Here is a 21,535-nt window from a genome sequence, read left to right as displayed (position 1 = left end):
TTAGTTTATTATAAGTATTTGTTATCCATGTATTGAGGAGTCTGGAAGTGGACTTTTAATCTGTGAGATGATAATAAGAAAGCATCTTCGTTTCTCATATCACAAATGTGTTGGAAATGATTTTCTATGAATGTTTCTGGATTGTTACATGTAAAGATAAACAGTTCATAAATATAAATACATGAAGTAGGTACAATAATTAGGTACCTAAATAGTGTTTGACATGAATCCCTAGACTTAATATTAAAATCCTTACAGCTCATTTGTCACTTACGTTGTGGATCCAAGAGATACGATTCCACAAATCATAACTTGACTTTTCTGGAGGCAGTGCTACAACAGGCTTTCCTGAGAAAGCAACACTTCATAGGTGTTTATTTCAATCCTAAGAAGGCCTCAGATAACTCAGTCAGTTGGACTTCCATTGAGATTCAGCCATCTTTATACAGTTCTTCATAGGCAGTATTTTAGATACCAAGTCTGGTTCGACCAGATTATTTTGAACAGATTAGTGTCCTACAAGGAAGAATATCACTGTCTTTGCCATCGCCATTTGTAACATAATTTTCAGAAGAAGCCATCACAGTGGTTCTTATCTGTGGATGATTATGCCATTTTTTGCTGCTTCTCCAACCTTTGAACAGCAACATGTCCGCTGCAACTTAAGTGAAAGAGGTTGGAGGGATGGGTACTGTATAGAGATTTCAAGTTATAGGCATGGAAAGTAGTGTACATTGATTTTAATTCATCACAGTAGTGATGAGTGACTTTGTTCAAATGTAAAATATATTGTGAGATGTCTGGAAATTATACTTGATTGTAAACTCATGTGGTTACCACACATAAGGATCTTAAATACATGATCCTTTAAGGCACTAAGATTTATAAAATGTCTTAGGCACATGCCTTAGGGAACAGAGAGAAAATATCTGCTCCAGTTGGATAAGATTTTCTTGCACTTCTAGTTACATTGTGTGTGTGTCAGGTAGAAGATTCAGCAAGACCTTTGCGTAGGAGTCATAGATGGTATCCACCATGAAGGAGTAACACTGATCACAGTTGTCTTTAGGACCATCCCAGTAACAAGTCTCTGTACTATGGCTAATGAGGCTCCATTCTCTATCTGGTGGTACCTGCTGAAAAGGCAACAAGGATATGGATTGTTGCCTAATCCCCAACCAACAACATTCTACAAGGCTGACTGCCCATTGATGGAAATGACAATTACTTATGAACAGCAAAGTGATTTGGGACCTTGATGGCAGCAAATGCAGTAGCACTTGCTATATCTCAGATTCCATTCCCTACTCTGTACTCCAAGGATCCAGTACTAGTTAAAAGTTGCTGGAGAGTAACACAGATTTATTTTCTTAAAACAAGTTTTGACACCACATAATTTCTGCAGTATAATTAGATACTAGTTAACAATGATTGACCTAAGCAGAGGGACAATATTGGCTGCTCTGTTTACTCTGGTCATGCCTTCACAATCTGATTACTGAAGAACTTAGTGTTTGTGATGTGGAAGCACATAATATCTTGAGGACTCTAGAAAAGACAGACACATCTGTGCTAAGAAATGCTTTGTTTACCTCATCAGTGCACCAGTGAAATCAGTCCAGTCCATTCAGGAAAATCTCCTTGATCTGCAAGTATAATATAAATATGTTTGCATAGGCTGCTTTTGAAAAGTTTTAAACTTGTTTCATAGTTCATTTTATGTGTTTGAATAGCTTTTGTCAACTTCTAATTTTAATTATTTTGATATTTTGTTACTCCCATATTATTTCATTAGTTTATTTTTATTTAATTTGTTTCTATGTAATTATACGTATCACTGTACGAGAACTTCACTATTATACAACCCTGGCTCAAACTCAAAAGAAAACTGAGTTTTTCATTTTGGACCTTTAACTATTTATTTGTGCAATAAAGCCTCATTTTAGTTATTTTTCATTTTTGGAGTTTGTTTTTTAATGATGATGTGAAACCAAACTGTGAAGGGTTTTAATGAGATTGTTTTGTAATGTGTGTAACAAGTTATGCTTACAGCTGAACAGTGGGCCCTAATTGGATTCACTGTGTGCTTAAGTAATGTGAAGTCTAGAGGATCTGAACTATACATGGATAATTTGAAGGCTTAGTGTCCATTCCCCTTATAAAAGAAAATTACATTTTCAAATATTGTTTCAGGTAATAATTGCATTCTGATTTATTTTTCTGTAAATTAAAGATTGGCATTCTTCCCCTCTAGCATCAGCAGATGGAAAGGTATAATGAATCTTGGGTACAGTCACTACGCTATCGAGCAATTGATGGTGCCATGCTGGGAGGTGTGAGGCGCATAACATTGAATGACAACAAAGAATTGGGAGATGCAGGAATTGCTCATTTTATTGAGATCCTGAAGGATGATTTTTGGCTGAAAGGTAAAAATTAATGATATAAAATGAATATCTCCTCTTGTAGGTGGACTTCAGTGTAACAACATATATGTTTCATTATCTAGAATCTGGCACATGGACTTTTCCTGTTGCAAGCCAATTGCGTGCCAATATTACAAGGTGTACAACTTTGCTTCTGCCATTTTTCCCCCAACATTTGAGGCTTTAATGAAATAAATTGGTTACACATGTATCATTTAAAGTATTTTCCATCGCTAGTCACTACTTTCTCCCACCTTTCAGGCAGTGTACGAATCCCGTGCCAAAAAAATTGTTCATCTTTTGAAGCGATCCACAGATCGATCCAATTTGTGACTTCTTCATGAGATCGGAAGTGTTGGTCGGCCAAGCTATGCGCCATTGATCTAAACAGGTGATAGTCAGAGGGAGCGATGTCTGGAGAATATGGCGGGTGGGGTAGGACTTCCCATTTTAACGTTTCCAAGTACATTTGGCCTCTTTTGCAATGTGGGGTCGAGCATTGTCGTGCTGCAATATCACTTTATCATGCCTCTCACTGTATTACAGCCATTTGTCTTTTAATGTTCTGTTCAAACGCATTAATTGCATTCGATAATGAGCACCTGTGATTGTTTCACTTGGTTTTAAAATCTCATAGTACATGATGCCAAGCTGGTCCCAACAAATGCAGAGCATGATCTTGGAACCATGAATATTCGGTTTGGAAGCATGGCTGGGATATTTCCAAGATTTTTTGTGTTTAGGGTTATCATAATGAACCCATTTTTTGTCCCCAGTCACAATGTGATGCAGAAATCCCTTTCGTTTTTGCCTCTGAAGCAACTGTTCAAAAACACACAAATGCTGTTCAACGTCTCTTGGTTTCATCTCACACGAGACACAAGTTCCTTCTTTCTGAATCATGCCCATAGCCTTGAGACATTTAGAAATGGCTTGCTGTGTCACTCTCACTAATCGTGCCAATTTGTCTTGAGTCTGACATGAGTCTTCACTCATTAATGTCTCCAATTCAGCATCTTTGAAAACATTCTCTCTTCCACCACTACGCTGGTGTACGGCATTAAAATCACTATTCTTGAAGCGGTGAAACCACTCACAACGCGTTCTTTCACTAATAGCATTTTTACCATACACACTTGAGAGCATTTGATGAGACTCAGCCACTGTTTTCTTCATATTGAAACAAAACAGTAACACCTCCCACAAATGACAAGAATTAGGCTCGTAAACTGACATTTTCAATCAAGAACCACTTTATGATGCAGGCACAAGTTGACTAGTGTTTGAAGCAGATTATGTTGACTGAGGTCCAAGCTAACTGCCTGATGTCTGTGATCTGTTTCTTTCGACCACTTCTTACTGTTGTTGCGACCTATCGGCAAATGGCAGAAGGAAAGTTGTATGCCTTTTAAAATTTTTTCTCAGTTCTCTGAGTAGTGATACAATCTGTTAACTTTGAATAAAACAGTGCATAACATTTGGATACATAAAATGTCTAATCATAAAGTTGCAGCAGGAGAAACCACAAAAGGAAAAGTAGCTCCTTCTTCTAGCAGAAGACTTGAAGGGAAAGAAAGACAGATCAAGGAGGAGAACTGGTGGGATTTATGAGCTGGGAAGAGTTATGGATAATTCACCCAAAACCCCAGGTGAGGGGTGAATGAGAGGGGTAGGCTTATTGTTGGTGCCTCTAACGGACAAGATGTGAAAACCTTATATCAACAACATTATCCATGTACATGGTGTGTCAGAAGTTGAACATTACCTCAGTCAGTTCTCGCCTGAGTCCAAACCCAGGACATCCTACCCACCAATGTTAACCAACTTACACTTACTGACAACTACTTAATTACTTTACCTTTGAGGTGCAGACATACAAATAAATCAAAAGTACAGCCTTAGGAACCAGGATGGCTTCTTCCTCTGTGGACCCTTTCACGGGGAAATCTCTATGAAATATGACTTTGAACTCATGCTGGAGTCACTGATATACCAAATGCTCCTCATAGAGCTAAGCTACAGGCATAATAAACTAAAAAATGTTAAACTTAGTTCATGCCAGAGGGAATACACATGGGGAGGACATGAAACATGGTTGAAAATATCATGAAACTGTAGTAAAATTTGGGTAACAAGATGCACATGAGAAAAAGTAACTGAAAAAGAGAAGAGATAATCCATACAGTTAAGATGTGGTAAAGTAGAGATTATGGGAGGAAAACAGAGGATGAGCTTGAGGAAAAAATATTCAAAATAAGGCTAATAAAATCATTAAAAAAAGAATGAAGTGCAGGGAAGTGGGGAAGAGAGAAATGTATAGATTTAGTTAGTAAAGATAAACAGATGTTGGAACCAGGAATTTGTTAGCACAGGAAAATCAGCGTCATTTCTGGAATATTATCCAAAACCAAAGTTCAAGAGAGACAACAGGACATATAAAACTGCATATACAATGGAGTAGAATCATTATTGGCCTCTTGGTACATTTTCTATGCAATTGGCTGCATCAGTGTGTTCATTCATAGAACAATAAAATGTTGTTGTTGTTGTGGTCTTCAGTCCTGAGACTGGCTTGATGCAGCTCTTCATTGCTACTCTATCCTGTGCAAGCTTCTTCATCGCCCAGCACTTACTGCAACCTACATCCTTCTGAATCTGCTTAGTGTACTCATCTCTTGGTCTCCCTCTATGATTTTTACCCTCCACACTGCCCTCCAATGCTAAATTTGTGATCCCTTGATGCCTCAGAACATGTCCTACCAACCGGTCCGTTCTTCTTGCCAAGTTGTGCCACAAACTCCTCTTCTCCACAGTTTTATTCAATACGTCCTCATTAGTTATGTGATCTACCCATCTAATCTTCAGCATTCTTCTGTAGCACCACATTTCGAAAGCTTCTATTCTCTTCTTGTCCAAACTATTTATCGGCCATGTTTCACTTCCATACATGGCTACACTCCATACAAATACTTTCAGAAACGACTTCCTGACACTTAAATCTATACTCGATGTTAACAAATTTCTCTTCTTCAGAAACGCTTTCCTTGCCATTGCCAGTCTACATTTTATATCCTCTCTACTTCGACCATCATCATTTATTTTGCTCCCCAAATAGCAAAACTCCTTTACTACTTTAAGTGTCTCATTTCCTAATCTAATTCCCTCAGCATCACCCGACTTAATTCTACTACATTCCATTATCCTCATTTTGCTTTTGTTGATGTTCATCTTATATCCTCCTTTCAAGACACTGTCCATTCCATTCAACTGGTCTTCCAAGTCCTTTGATGTCTCTGACAGAATTACAATGTCATCGGCGAACGTCAAAGTTTTTATTTCTTCTCCATGAATTTTAATACCTACTCCGAATTTTTCTTTTGTTTCCTTTACTGCTTGCTCAATATACAGATTGAACAACATCGGGGAGAGGCTACAACCCTGTCTTACTCCCTTCCCAACCACTGCTTCCCTTTCATGTCCCTCGACTCTTATAACTGCCATCTGGTTTCTGTACAAATTGTAAATAGCCTTTTGCTACCTGTATTTTACCCCTGCCACCTTTAGAATTTGAAAGAGATTATTCCAGTCAACATTGTCAAAAGCTTTCTCTAAGTCTACAAATGCTAGAAATGTAGGTTTGCCTTTCCTTAATCTTTCTTCTAAGATAAGTCGTAAGGTCAGTATTGCCTCACGTGTTCCAGTGTTTCTACGGAATCCAAACTGATCTTCCCCGAGGTCGGCTTCTACTAGTTTTTCCATTCGTCTGTAAAGAACTCGTGTTAGTATTTTGCAGCTGTGACTTATTAAACTGATAGTTCGGTAATTTTCACATCTGTCAACACCTGCTTTCTTTGGGATTGGAATTATTGTATTCTTCTTGAAGTCTGAGGGTATTTCGCCTGTTTCATACATCTTGCTCACCAGATGGTAGAGTTTTGTCAGGACTGGCTCTCCCAAGGCCGTCAGTAGTTCCAATGGAATGTTGTGTACTCCGGGGGCCTTGTTTCGACTCAGGTCTTTCAGTGCTCTGCCAAACTCTTCACGCAGTGTATCATATCTCCCATTTCATCTTCATCTACATCCTCTTCCATCTCCATAATATAGCCCTCAAGTACATCACCCTTGTATAGACCATCTATATACTCCTTCCGCCTTTCTGCCTTCCCTTCTTTGCTTAGAACTGGTTTTCTATCTGAGCTCTTGATATTCACACAAGTGGTTATCTTTTCTCCAAAGGTCTCTTTAATTTGCCTGTAGGCAGTGTCTATCTTACCCCTGGTAATATATGCCTCTACATCCTTACACTTGTCCTGTAGCCATCCCTGCTTAGCCAATTGCACTTCCTGTCGATCTCATTTTTTAGATGTTTGTATTCCTTTTTGTTTGCTTCATTTACTGAACTTTTAAATTTTCTCCTTTCATCAATTAAATTCAATACTTCTTCTGTTACCCAAGGATTTCTACTAGCCATCGTCTTTTTACCTACTTGATCCTCTGCTGCCTTCACTACTTCATCCCTCAGAGCTACCCATTCTTCTTCTACTGTATTTCTTTCCCCCATTCCTGTCAATTGTTCACTTATGCTCTCTCTGAAACTCTGTAGAACCTCTGGTTTAGTCAGTTTATCCAGGACCCATCTCCTGAAATTCCCACCTTTTTGCAGTTTCTTCAGTTTTAATCTACAGTTAATAACCAATAGATTGTGTCAGAGTCCACATCTGCCCCTGGAAATGTCTTACAATTTAAAACCTGGTTCCTAAATCTCTGTCTTACCATTATATAATCTATCTGATACCTTCTAGTATCTCCAGGATTCTTCCATGTATACAGCCTTCTTTTACACACATCATGTTAATCACATACTATATGACAGTATCATATTTAATTATGTTTAAACTTTTTAATCTTAAGTAACATGTAGGGAAAAGTATAAATGAATATAATAGAGGGAAACATTCCACATGGGAAAAATATATCTAAAAACACAGATGCTGTAACTTACCAAATGAAAGTGTTGGTATGTTGATAATGACACTAACAAACACAAACACACACACAAAATTCAAGCTTTCGCAACCCACAGTTGCTTCATCAGGAAAGAGGGAAGAAGAGGGAAAGACTAAAGGATATGGGTTTTAAGGGAGAGGGTAAGGAGTCATTCCAATCCCGGGAGCGGAAAGACTTACCTTAGGGGGAAAAAGGACAGGTATACACTCGCACACACACACACACACATATCCATCCGCACATATACAGACACAAGCAGACATATGTAAAGGCAAAGAGTTGCTTGTACATTACTGTGACACACATATAGTCATACTTCAGTATGTAGTTATCAGCTACTTACAGTATACATTTGAACAACACTTCTATGGTATGCATAAGGCTATTCATTGGTAGATTGTTCAGTGCCTTTGGGAGTTTGCTATAGAATTTCAAACATAGGCACTTGTGGCTCTTAAGTGTTAGTTTCAGTCTTAAATATGTAAGTTCTAGGTTCCTGTTATTTTGAGTGTTATGCGCAGGGACTTGGGATCTAAAGCTAAAATTCCTTATGTTTTCTTTAGCATATATTAAACAGTTATAGACATACATGCTAGGCAGTGTCTTTATCTTAAGTTCCTTAAAGTGTTTTTTGCAGCTTTGTCTTATTGATAGACCTAATATACACCTAATTGCTTTCTTCTGCCACTTGAAGACAGGGCTTGAACTCACTAAATTACCCCAAAGTAGTACTCCATACTGCAGTTGTGGTTGAAAGAAAGCTAAGTATGCTGGAATTAATAAATCTTTACTAATAATGTGTCTCAGCTTGCGCAGAAGGAAGAAAGTACAAGCAAGTTTGCCACTTAGATAAGCTGTATGCTTGTCCCATGTTAGTTTTTGATTGAAATGCAACCCCAGTAATTTAATGCTGTATGTATCGTCTCTAAATATCTTTAGGGTGAAGTAAATTTCTTCAGTTTTCATTTTATTTGTAGATAAAAGATTGGCCCTGCACTAGTCACCATTCATTTCAGTTACTACTTCATTGTATTCTAAGACATCTTTCAGATTTTCTCCATCTGTCATTAGTGTCATGTGACCAGCATACAGTACACTGTCACGTCATGTAATAATATGTACACAAAGAACAGGATGTTCATGTCTGCGGAGTTTGGTGGCCAGTGGAATTATTTAAACTCAGAAGAGTGTTCTTGGAGCAACTCTGTAGCAGTTCTCAACATGTGGGGTGTTGCATTGTCCTGCTGGAATTGCTCAATTCTGTTGGAATGCACAGTGGACATGAATGGATGCAGATGAACAGACAGTATGCTTGAACATTGTGAATCATCTCAAACAAATTGATTTATTGGCAAATAGCCAACATGGATTCAGAAAATATAGTTCTTCTGAAACACAACTAGCTCTTTATTCTCACAAAGTAATGAGTGCTGTCACATGGGATGTCACATTGATTCCATGTTGTTAGATTTCCACAAGGCTTTTTACTCCATTCCTCACAAGCAACTTCTAATTAAATTGCCTGTCTATGGGATATTGTATCAGTTGTGTGACTGGATTTGTGATTTTGTGTCAGAAAGGTCAAGGTTTGTAATAATTGATGGGAAGTCATCGAGTAAAACAGAAGTAATTTGTGGTGCTCCCCAAAGAATTATTATAGGTCCTCTGCTGTACCTGATCCACATAAACAATTGAAGAGACAATCTGAGCAGTCCTCTTAGAATGTTTACGGATGATGCTGTCTTCTACCATGATGTAATGTCATCAGATGATCAAAATGAATTGCAAATTGATTTAGTCAAGATATTGGTATGGTAACTTGACAAGAAGAAGGGATCGGTTGGTAGGGCATGTTCTGAGGCATCAAGGGATCACCAATTTAGTATTGGAGGGCAGCATGGAGGGTAAAAATCGTAGAGGGAGACCAAGAGATGAATACACTAAGCAGATTCAGAAGGATGTAGGTTGCAGTAGGTACTGGGAGATGAAGAAGCTTGCACAGGATAGAGTAGCATGGAGAGCTGCATCAAACCAGTCTCAGGACTGAAGACAACAACAACAACACTGGTATGGTGCAGAAGGTGGCAATTGGCCCTAAATAATGAAAAGTATGTAGTCATCCACATGAGCACTGAAAAGAATGTGTTAAATTTCAGTTACATGGTAAATCACCCAAATCTAAATGCTGTAAACTCAACTAAATACTTTGAGATTACAGTTATGAGTAGCATAAAGTGGAATGATCACATAGATAATGTTATGGGGAATGCAAACCAAAGACTGCAATTTATTGGCTGAACACTTAGAATACTAAAGAGACTGCTTACACTATGCTTGTCTGCCCTCTTCTGAAGTATTGCAGTGTGGTGTGGGATCCACATCAGATAGGATTAATGGAGGACATCAGAAAAGTTCAAAGAAGGGCAGTTTGTTTTGGATAACTGTGAAATAGGGGAGGGAGTGCCACAGGTGTGGCACATGAATTGAGTGGCAGTCATTAAAACAAAGGTGTTTTTTGGTGTGGCAAGACCTTCTCATAAAATTTCAGTCATCAGTTTTACCCTCAGAGTGTGAAAATATTTTAATGGTTACCACCTACATAGGGAGAAATGATGATCATAATGAAATAAGGCAAATCAGAGCTCATGTGGAAAGATTTAGATGTTCTTTTTTTGGTGGTGTTTGAGAATGGAGTGATAGAGAAGTAGCTTAAAGGTGGTTCGATAAACACTCTGCAAGGTACTTAATTGTGACTTGCAGACTAATCATATAGGTGTAGATGTGTGACAGATTCAAAGGCTTCACTTAAATCTAACAATGTTGCACAAATGTGTTTCTTGTTCTCAAATCCTTCATATACATTAATGAGGCAACACTGTACTGCTTTTCTTGTTGATAGCTGAGATCAAAAGCCAAACTATCTGTTACTCAGCAATTTATTACTTTCAAAATATTTGTTAATTTACATATGTATACTGTTTTCTGTGGGAACTATTGCTATGGGTCTATAATTATTTGGAAATTATCTTTTACTTTTCTTACAGAGTTTAAGTGTAAATTTCATTTCCAGACATTTAGGGAACACACCTTCATCGAGAATATGATTTGCCAGATATGTTGGTGGTATCATGACTGAAAAGGATATTGTGTAATAGTACTGTTACTAACCCTATAGTAATCCTCTATTTTTGAGTTTTAAAGTTTATTTATAGATTTTAGGACATTACTTGAGGTGATTTTTGACCAAGATAATTTTTTGCAGTAGAATGCCATTCCTCTCTAGTGTCTGCCATCCTCTTCATTTCCATGTATGTGTTGTATCCTACATCATTCATGATCTATTGCATGTGTGATATCCTTGGTCACCCCTGCTGATTATTGTCTCTTGCATTTATAATTATAGATAAAAAACAGAGAAGCATTCATCAAGATTTTTTACATTATGCAGTATATGTAGCCAGTCAATTACCTCAAGTTCACATTTCAGTTGTTCAATATTGCTCTCACTTAATATTCTATATATGACTAACTGATTAGTACTCTCGTGTTTTGTACTGCCTATTCTGACCCATATCCCATCATGATCAGATGATTCCAGCTTAATCACACCATACTCTAGTTGACCCCTATTTACATTACTAATTACATTATCAAGGTATGCATCTAATCTAGTAGGTTTGTAATTTATACAGTAGTGATTTAGTGCTTTTATACAGGTAATCACGTTATTTACATTTTTTTCTACTTTCTAACAATACAAGAGGGGGAAAGTTGCTACTGATCGTATAGTGGAGATGCTGAGTCACAATAGGCACAATAAAAAGATTCACACAATCATAGACACACACACACACACACACACACACACACACACACACACACACACACAGAAACGGTAGTTTCAGCTCTCTGAGACTGCAGACGTGTGTACAAGTTGCACTTGCGTGAGTGTGTGTGTGTGTGTGTGTGTGTGTGTGTGTGTGAGTGTGTGTGTGTGTGCATGCGTGTGTGTGTATGTCTACTGCTGACAAAGGCCTTAATGGACGAAAGCTATGATTGTGTGAATCTTTTTATTGTGCCTATCGCGACTCAGCATCTCTGCTACATGGTGAGTAGCAACTTTCCTTTTCTCTTCTTGTTACATTCCATCCTGGATTTTCCATTGTTTGATTTATCTACTTTCTGTTATGTCTATGTTAAAGTCTCCTGCAGTAAAAATTTGTGGTTTTTGTGTTTAGTGAAGTTTTTGACTAGTGCATACAGTTTATTTGTAAGAACTTTCTCATCAGAAGTTGGTGTATGGTACATGGAATCAATGGTAATTTTTTTTTGTGTTTGCAATATTACAACTGCTGCTTCAAATGCATCTTCAATGAAGTGCTTGTTTAGGTCTGTTACTGAATGCTGCACACTTGGATTTTCTTTTGTGTAAAATATCACTCCATCATATGCAATAGTAGTTCTGCAATAATTTGTGCCTACTATGTAGCCATTTGGTATGTGTAAATCTATTTCTAAGTTTTACAGTCAGTGTTCGTTAATGTATAATATGCTGCAGTTAATTTTATCTGATCTGTACTGTAATTCATTAAGCTTACGTCTTAGGGATTGTACATTAACATGTAACAATATTAAATCATTTTTGGTACTGAAGGAATACTTATTGCTTCTTCTACTAAATTTTCTTTTCTAATCCCTTCAAATTGTTGTTACCAAATCCAACATGTGTCGTTACATTTTTGAAATGTTTACGTATTGAATAATAGAGCTTGTTTGCTCTTTCTATTTCATTATTCACACATGACTGTTGTATTAGGTCATACCGGTGAGTTATTTTAGCCACTATTACATTAGTATGTGTTAGCTTACCCAACAGCTCTTTCAGTGCTTGTGTTGCTCCAACTGTTTCATTATGATATACGTCACTGGCACCTCATTCGGAAGGACGACGGTTCAATCCCACGTCCGGCCATCCTGATTTAGGTTTTCCGTGATTTCCCTAAATCACTCCAGGCAAATGCCGGGATGGTTCCTCTGAAAGGGCACGGCCGACTTCCTTCCCCATCCTTCCCTAATCCGATGAGACCGATGACCACGCTGTCTGGTCTCCTTCCCCAAACCAACCAACTGGCACCTCCTATAACAACTGCGTAGTCTTTTGATGATAAGTTGACAACTTGGTTGAGTCTTTCATCACTTCACATGTTTCATGATTTGGATAATGTAAAATATATCTTGTTGAATAATGAATTCAAACAATCATTCTTCCCGTGCTACACACATGAATGGAACAGAAACAAACCCTAATAACTGGTACAATGGGATGTACCCTCTGCCATGCACCTCATGTTGGTTTGCAGAGTATACATGTTGATGTAATGACCTGCATGACACATTCTTCCTCACACTTACTGCATTCCTTCCATTCTTCCAATTTCATCCATACATCTAGGCCAGTGGTTCTCAAACTTTTTGAGCTTTGGGCGCATTTAAAAGGCCACAAATTATTGTGGGCACACTAGATACAGTGCATCACAAAAGTATTCAATCACCCTCATTGTTCTAGGAAAGTGAAGTTCTCCTTGAACATTTGAGGCCCACGAGAAGCAATTGCCGGTCCAATGTATAGTGTGAATATTGTCTGACAATGTTCCACAAGCAGGTCGCTGTATAATATAATGTGCAATGTATATTTCCATTATAAAACACCACAGCATGCAGTGACTTTATTATTTGGGCACATGTCGTATAGGCGGTGGTGGTGCTAGCTGTAGACCGAGCAGGCTCATTCTGTGCTGCGTTTCCATGTTGTTAACACGCGTGTGCACAGTACGATGGGGCGGAAAGGAAACAATTCGTCATTTGAAAAGAGGCAACTCATTATTTTCCATCACACTAAAGGACGTTCCAAAAGACAGATTGCTGCGTTGTTACAACTGAGTGAGAGTACTGTAGGTGAGATTATAAGAAGATACAACAGAGAAGATAGAATTGAAGATAAACCAAAAACAGGGCTACCAAAGAAGCTGAGTAGAAGGGAGGAAATCGGAGTAATAAGAAAAATGAAAACAAATCTGAGGTTGTCGGCAACGAAAATTGCTGCCACAGTGCAGCAGGAATATGGGAAGGACATGCACACTGAAACAGTCCGACAAATTATTTATTTATTTATTTATTTATTGTTCCGTGGGACCAAATTAAGGAGAAGTTTCCATGGTCATGGAACGAATCAATACATGAAATTATAACACAATATTAGAAACAGATAAAATGAAATATAAAAAAACATATTCAGGTGACAAGTAGTAAATTTAAATAAAGAAAATCAACAATGTAACACTGGAATTTGCTTAAGTTTTTAGCTCTTCCAGGTGCTCCTTGACAGAATAGGAGGAGTGAGCCATGAGGAAACTCTTCAGTTTAGACTTAAAAGAGTTTGGGCTACTGCTAAGATTTTTGAGTTCTTGTGGTAGCTTATTGAAAATGGATGCAGCAGAATACTGCACTCCTTTCTGCACAAGAGACAAGGAAGTGCATTCCACATGCAGATTGGATTTCTGCCTAGTATTAACTGAGTGAAAGCTGTTAACTCTTGGGAATAGGCTAATATTGCTAACAACAAACGACATTAAAGAAAATATATACTGTGAGGGCAATGTCAGAATTCCCAGATTTTTGAATAGGGGTGGACAAGAGGTTCTCGAACTTACACCACATATAGCTCGAACAGTCCATTTTTGAGCCAAAAATATCCTTTATGAATCAGAAGAATTACCCCAAAAAATAATACCATACGACATAAGCGTATGAAAATATGCGAAGTAGACTACTTTTCGTGTTGAAGTGTCACTTATTTCAGATACTGTTCTAATGGTAAATAAAGCAGCGTTTAGCTTCTGAACAAGATCCTGGACATGGGCTTTCCACAACAGCTTACTATCTATCCGAATGCCTAGGAACTTGAACTGTTCCGTCTCGCTTATAATATGCCTATTCTGTCTGATCAAAATATCGGTTCTTGTTGAATTGTGAGTTAGAAACTGTAAAAACTGATTCTTACTGTGATTTAGCATCAAATTATTTCCCACAAGCCACGAACTTATTTCATGAACTACATTATTTGTTACTGTTTCAATATTATACACAAGATCCTTCACTATGAAGCTGGTGTCATCAGCAAACAGAAATATTTTTGAATCACCTGTAATACTAAAAGGCATATCATTTGTATAAATAAGAAACAGCAGTGGCCCCAGCACCGACCCTTGGGGAACGCCCCACTTAACAGTGCCCCATTGGGACTGAACATCACTACCACTCTCAATATTGCGGAGAATTACCCTCTGCTTTCTGTTCTTAAAGTAAGAGGCGAACCAATTGTAAGCTACTCCCCTTACTCCATAATGGTCCAACTTCTGCAGTAATATTTTGTGGTCAACACAGTCAAAAGCCTTCGTTAAATCAAAGAAAACACCTAGCGTTCCCAACCTTTTATTTAATCTGTCCAAAACCTCACAGAGAAAAGAGAATATAGCATTTTCAGTTGTTAAACCATTTCTAAAACCAAACTGAACATTTGACAGCAAATTATGTGAATTTAAATGCTCCAGTAACGTTGTATATACAACCTTCTCGATAACTTTAGCAAACACCGATGGCATAGAAATAGGTCTAAAATTGTCAACATTATCAATGTCTCCCTTTTTATAAAGTGGCTTCACTACCGAGTACTTTAATCGGTCAGGAAACCGACCACTCCTAAAGGAAAAGTTACAGATATGGCTGAGAACTGGGCTAACATACATAGAACAATACTTCAGTATTCTGCTAGATACCCCGTCATATCCATGAGAGTTCTTTGTCTTTAGTGATTTAATTATTAACTCAATCTCCCTCTTGTCAGTATCATGGAGGAGCATTTCAGGTAACAGTCTCGGAACACTTTTTTCTAAGAGCGCTATATGATTCCCTGTTGGGACTAGGTTTTTATTTAGTTCACCTGCTATATTCAGTAAGTGATTATTAAATACTGTACATATATGCGAGTTATCAGTAACACGGACATTCCCACTACGCACTGATTCTATATCCTCGACCTGTCTCTGCAGACCAGCAACTTCCTTTACGACTGACCATATGATTTAATTTCATCCTGAGACTTAGCTATTCTATCTGCATACCACATACTTTTTGCCTTCCTAATAACATTTTTAAGCACCTTACAATACTATTTGTAATGGGCTGCTGCATTTAGATTTTGACTGTTTCTAACGTTTTGATATAATTGCCACTTTGTTCTACAAGATATTCTTATCCCTCTAGTCAGCCACCCAGGCTGCCTGTTTGTGCTAGTACCCTGTTTTAAACGTTCTAACAGAAATCAACTTTGAAAGAGCATGAGAAAAGTCTTGAGAAAAGCATTATATTTATCGTCTACTGTATCAGCACTATAAACATCTTGCCACTCTTGTTCCTTTATAAGGTTTACAAAGGTCTCTACGGCAACTGGATCAGCTTTCCTGAAGAGCTGATGACTATATTTAACACGTGTTGCAGCACAAAAATCTTTTAAAGTTAAAATTTGTGCATCATGATCTGAAAGGCCATTCACCTTTTTGCTAACAGAATGCCCTTCTAGTAATGAGGAATGAACAAAAATGCTGTCTATGGTTGTTCTACTATTCCCTTGCACTCTCGTTGGAAAGAACACAGTTTGCATAAGATTATATGAATTAAAGAGGTCTACCAGCAACCTCTTCCTTGCACAATCATTTATACAATTAATATTGAAGTCACCACATATAACTAAGTTTTTGTATTTCCTATAAAGTGAACCAAGAACCTCCTCTAGCTTTAGCAAAAATGTTGTGAAATCGGAGTCTGGGGATCTATAAATAACAACAGATAGAAGTTTGGCTCCGTTAAATTTAACCACACCTGCACAACATTCAAACACCTTTTCAGTGAAGTACTTTGAAACATCAATTGACTCAAATGGGATGCCGTTTTTCACATACATGGCTACTCCCCCACACCGCAAAGAGCTCCTCGAAAAGCTGCCAGCCAACCTGTATCCTGGTAAAGGAAGCCTCTGAATTATCTCCTTATTTAGGAAGTGTTCAGATATACCAATAATTTCAGAGTCAACATCTATAAGCAGTTCACTAACTTTATCTCTAATACCTTGTATATTTTGATGAAATATACTAATTCCCTCATTACTCGGATACCTAAGCTTTGTCAAAAGTGATTCCCTTGTTAGAGAGACTTCCCTTAAGCAGGAATACCTATCAGCTGACTTCAATCTAAAAAAGGTGCAGCTCTAACACCCACTACTGCAGGAATTTTCCCATGAGTGATCCCACCAACCCCACCTATGCTGTCGCCTATAAGCTTTGCCAACCTCCTCTTCCCATACCTGTTGAGGTGCAGGCCATGTCTAGTGAAACCCGTCCCGCTGATAGACTCCACCGACACCACTGAAATGTGACCCATGCTTTCTGTCATCAGCGCACCCCAAAGTCTCATGTTATTACACATGACGGCTGTATTAAGACGAGGCCGATCGTGACGCTGAAACAGTTCCACGAAATGCACATTCATGTTGCCAGTCTGAGTGGCTATCTTTTCCAGGTCACCATCTATGTTATACTCCCCATCCCTATCAATACTATTACCAGCCCAACCCACAATCACTACCTGATCCTCTTTAGTAAAATCCCTACATAACCCCCCTATGTTAACAGTCACCTGAGCCAACACTGCATTAGGCTTCACAATGCTGGTGACCTGGTACTCACTCCCCAGCATTTCCTGCAACTGCTGGCCTACACCTCTACCATGAGAACTACCTAACAGCAGAACCTTCTTCTTCCTCTTCGATTTTGCAACTGTTCTAGGCACAGTAACTACTGAGGTCTGCTGCATACTTCCTACATCTACAGCTACTAGAGATTTCTCTCCACTAGACTCTGACAGTTGGTCATATCTATTGTAAACACCAATAGTAAAACTATCTGAAAATCTTCGTCTCCTAGCAGATCTCTTGCCAACAGCCAGCTCCCATTCCCCAACCCCCTTCTCCCTCCTCATCCTATCTAGCTCCTCCTGTGCATTTTTCAACTGCACCTGAAGGGCACAGATCTTACGCTCCTGCTCCTCTATCAACTTACTCTTGCTACATTACCTGCAGTTCCAGGAGAGGATCTCACCAGAATGCCCACTGGCTTCCCCACTGCATTCCCCCCAGTGAAAATATTTCGAACAAGTCTCACTCTGCAATCCACTACTCACGAACCTACGGCAAAGCCCACACTTCTCACTCATGATAAAATTTTACTTTTTCAAAGTTCCGCTACTACAATAAGATGATGTTAAAAACCTGACTAAAATAATCACAAACTTACTCTACAAGGGAAGTAACTACTATTATTAACAGTATTAATAAACAACAAATGTGATTATAACAAAAGACTAATACAGAAAGAGAATCAAACGTCTAATGACACAGTAACGAAGCTGAAAACAGTTCCCAAAAGGTTCTTCTGAAATTATTTCACCAGAAAACACCAAGAACACCGGTTGAAGACTACTAAAGTTCCTAAATAAACCACTATACACAAACAATTAATTAGTACTTAGCTTTCGATGCGCCGCTACAGCTGCAACTGGTCAGCGTGGAATGTAAACACAGGCAAGAGGTTAAGTTGCTCGATACGAAACACCCACAAATATCAGGTCACAACACAAGAAAGGCAGAGGTGAATGAAGAAACCACTAATACATCACTTATATAGTAAATATTATCACAAAAACCGTTAATATATGTATCTGAAACCTAAAAATATATGAAAACTTAGAGAGCGATCTCACACGCAGTCACTCGCTTCAGAGTAATGGTCGAGTAAGCAGGAAGCAGCGTATGATAAATGGGAGGAATAGAAAGAAATGACTGGACTTCGCAAAGCAGCATGTAAACAAAAGTGTCAGTTGGTGGGATGAAGTAATTTTTGTCAATGAATGTCATCTGAAGATGTTCTCCTCAAATGGAAGACGTATGACTTGGAGAAAACCACGTGAAGAATTTCAATCGAAGCACCTGCAACCCACAGTTAAACACGGTGGTGGAGGTGTCATGATTTGGGGTTCCATGTCAGCATCTGGTATAGGCAAATTAGCATTCATTGAAGGTACAATGGACGAGCATAAGTATCTGAACCTCCTAAAGGAGAACGTTGAGGACGTTCATATTGTATCAAGACAATGATCTGAAGCATAAAGTGGACATTGTAAGACGATGGACACTGTATAATTGCTATAAGATTCTGGATACCCCTCCTCAGAGTCCAGACTTGAACCCAATAGAAAATCTTTGGAGTGAATTGAAGTGAAAAATATGACACACGTCAGTGACATCAAACCAAGCTTTAAAGGAACAAATACTGGAAGAATGGCGACAAATAAGTCCAGATTATAGACAACAGCTCATTCACAGCATGCCTAAATGCTTGGAACAAGTGATTAAGCAAAAAGGACTACATACAAGGTATTAAAATGTACAAGGTTGTGATTGTTATAATTGTCGCCTGAAAACTTCTGTAGCTGTGGTAGTGGGCATGCTTCTTTATTTATTATTGGGGGCATGTTTCTTTATTTATTATTGTTTATGTTGTTTGAGTTAAGTTTGCAAATAAGAAAATGCTGTTCTGTTATATATTACATACTCCTATACCATTTTGTGCCGAGACTACTCCTGCAATATGTGATGCCTGTATACAGGGTGTTACAAAAAGGTACGGCCAAACTTTCAGGAAACATTCCTCACACAGAAATAAAGAAAAGATGTTATGTGGACATGTGTCCGGAAACGCTTAATTTCCATGTTAGAGCTCATTTTAGTTTCTTCCACCTACGCTCAATGGAGCACGTTATCACGATTTCATATGGGATACTCTAGCTGTGCTGCTAGAACATGTGCCTTTACAAGTATGACACAACCTGTGGTTCATGCACGATGGAGCTCCTGCACATTTCAGTCGAAGTGTTCTTACGCTTCTCAACAACAGATTCGGTGACCGATGGATTGGTAGAGGCGGACCAATTCCATGGCCTCCACGCTCTCCTAACCTCAACCCTCTTGACTTTCATTTATGGGGGCATTTGAAAGCTCTTGTCTACACAACCCCGGTACCAAATGTAGAGACTCTTCGTGCTCGTGTTGTGGACGGCTGTGATACAATACGCCATTTTCCAGGGCTGCATCAGCACATCAGGGATTCTATGCGACGGAGGGTGGATGCATGTATCCTCACTAACAGAGGACATTTTGAACATTTCCTGTAACAAAGTATTTGAAGTCATGCTGGTACGTTCTGTTGCTGTGTGTTTCCATTCCATGATTAATGTGATTTGAAGAGAAGTAATAAAATGAGCTCTAACATGAAAAGTAAGCATTTCCGGACACATGTCCACGTAACATATTTTCTTTCTTTGTGTGTGAGGAATGTTTCCTGAAAGTTTGGCCGTACCTTTTTGTAACACCCTGTATAATGAAGTAAAAATAAAACATAACACTGGTGGCCGAATACTGTACACGTTTCTGAGGAATATTTTACAATAGTCAATACAGGAAATAAATAACAATTAAGTCATTTCATTTTGAATTTTGTGTCCAGACTACAGAAAATATAACTTATATTAATAAAAAACATACATTATCACAATATGAGCAAATAATGTTTGTATAAAAAATGTGAGAGTTTCACGAAGCACGATTGCCACCCAAATGCGACAGCTGAGTACCGTGTTGGCTCCTATCCTGCCAAGACCAAAGACAAGAGAAACTATTAAGCGAAACGTATTGAAATGAAATAATACAATAAAACTAATGATTAATTCAAATTATAGAGTAAAGTAGTAATGCAATACAGATTAAACGTATGTTATGTGTACTCTTTCTAGTGTTTATGAGAAACATGAGCCTGATGTGTCCTCACAATTTCTTCAATATTTGGGCATGTATTTGAAAGAAAACTCTCATTTCCTTGTCAATACATTGAATGAAGAGTTCCTCTCTTTGTACATTTAATTGTGGTAAGGGCAGAAAATCCTAATTCACATAAATATGACATCAGAAATTGAAGTAAAATATTCAAAGCCTTTTTAGATATCAACAAATTTCTTGTTTTATAGAAATACAAAAGGCTTCAAGAGACAATTCCTTATGCTTAATCAGCAGGCCATGATCAGTAGATATAGCTGCCAGTTCTTCTTCTGTTAATGTTAAGTCAAAATCACCTGAAGTTTCCATGAATGGTTTTCAAATCCAGTCATACTGTTCAGTGTTGAGGTATGCAAAATATGTACTCAGTTTCTCTTAAAAACTTATTAAATGATCTACTACTATTGGAAGTATTTCATATATGCACGTGCTCCTTACCGATGGAACATTTCCAAGTTACCTTGAACAGCTTTTCTTTTCTATATTTGTAGTTTTCTGTGAAACACTTCTTTCCCTTGCATGCTAGTGTTAAAATATTGAACTGCTGAAATATATTGGCCAAATACTGCAATGTGGCAATCCAAAATCACTCTGAAGAAGATTGCAAAAATGTAAATGTTTCATTTCTTTGAAAAACACGAGAAGTTCTTGTTGTAGCTTATGCACTTAGATAAGTACTTTCCCCCTCGACAACTGCCTGACTTCTTTGTGTAAAAGCAACCATCTGTGTTTTCCTCCATATCAATACAAATTTTTTCAAATAAATGGATTTTGACAGGTCTTGTTTCAATAAAATTTACCATCTGGACGACTTGCTCTAAAACTCCTCTCAATTTTTCTCCCAATGTTTTTGCCGACTGAAATAAGGCCCTTAACACAGCTTACCATTGCAGGGGTGTCATCTGTACAAATGCCTACACACAAATTTCATGTTAACTAGCACTTATTATTAAAATAATCATTTACAATGTTGAAAACGTCCTCACCTTTAGTAGACACACTTAATTCTTTGAAAAAAAAAAAAAAAAAAAAAAAAAAAAAAAAAAAAAAAAAAAAAAAAAAACACTGATTCAAATTTCAATCTGCAGCCAAAAGCAATATA

General features: G+C 37.9%; 1 protein-coding gene across 1 annotated transcript in view; it reads left to right on the top strand.

The window, feature by feature from the left end:
* LOC126481787 (centrosomal protein of 78 kDa-like) overlaps positions 1-21,535 on the top strand; it is a 220,826-nt gene that overhangs the window by 137,799 nt on the left and 61,492 nt on the right. The window contains exon 5 of the mRNA XM_050105742.1: positions 2,255-2,429. Within this exon, the coding sequence (XP_049961699.1) occupies positions 2,255-2,429 (175 nt within the window). The remainder of the gene's footprint in view (positions 1-2,254; positions 2,430-21,535) is intronic.

The sequence above is a fragment of the Schistocerca serialis genome, chromosome 5 (genome assembly GCF_023864345.2).
Source record: "Schistocerca serialis cubense isolate TAMUIC-IGC-003099 chromosome 5, iqSchSeri2.2, whole genome shotgun sequence".
In the NCBI taxonomy this organism is placed as follows: domain Eukaryota; kingdom Metazoa; phylum Arthropoda; class Insecta; order Orthoptera; family Acrididae; genus Schistocerca; species Schistocerca serialis.
Note: the sequence above shows the minus strand (reverse complement) of the source record. Positions and strands in the feature narration are given on the sequence as shown.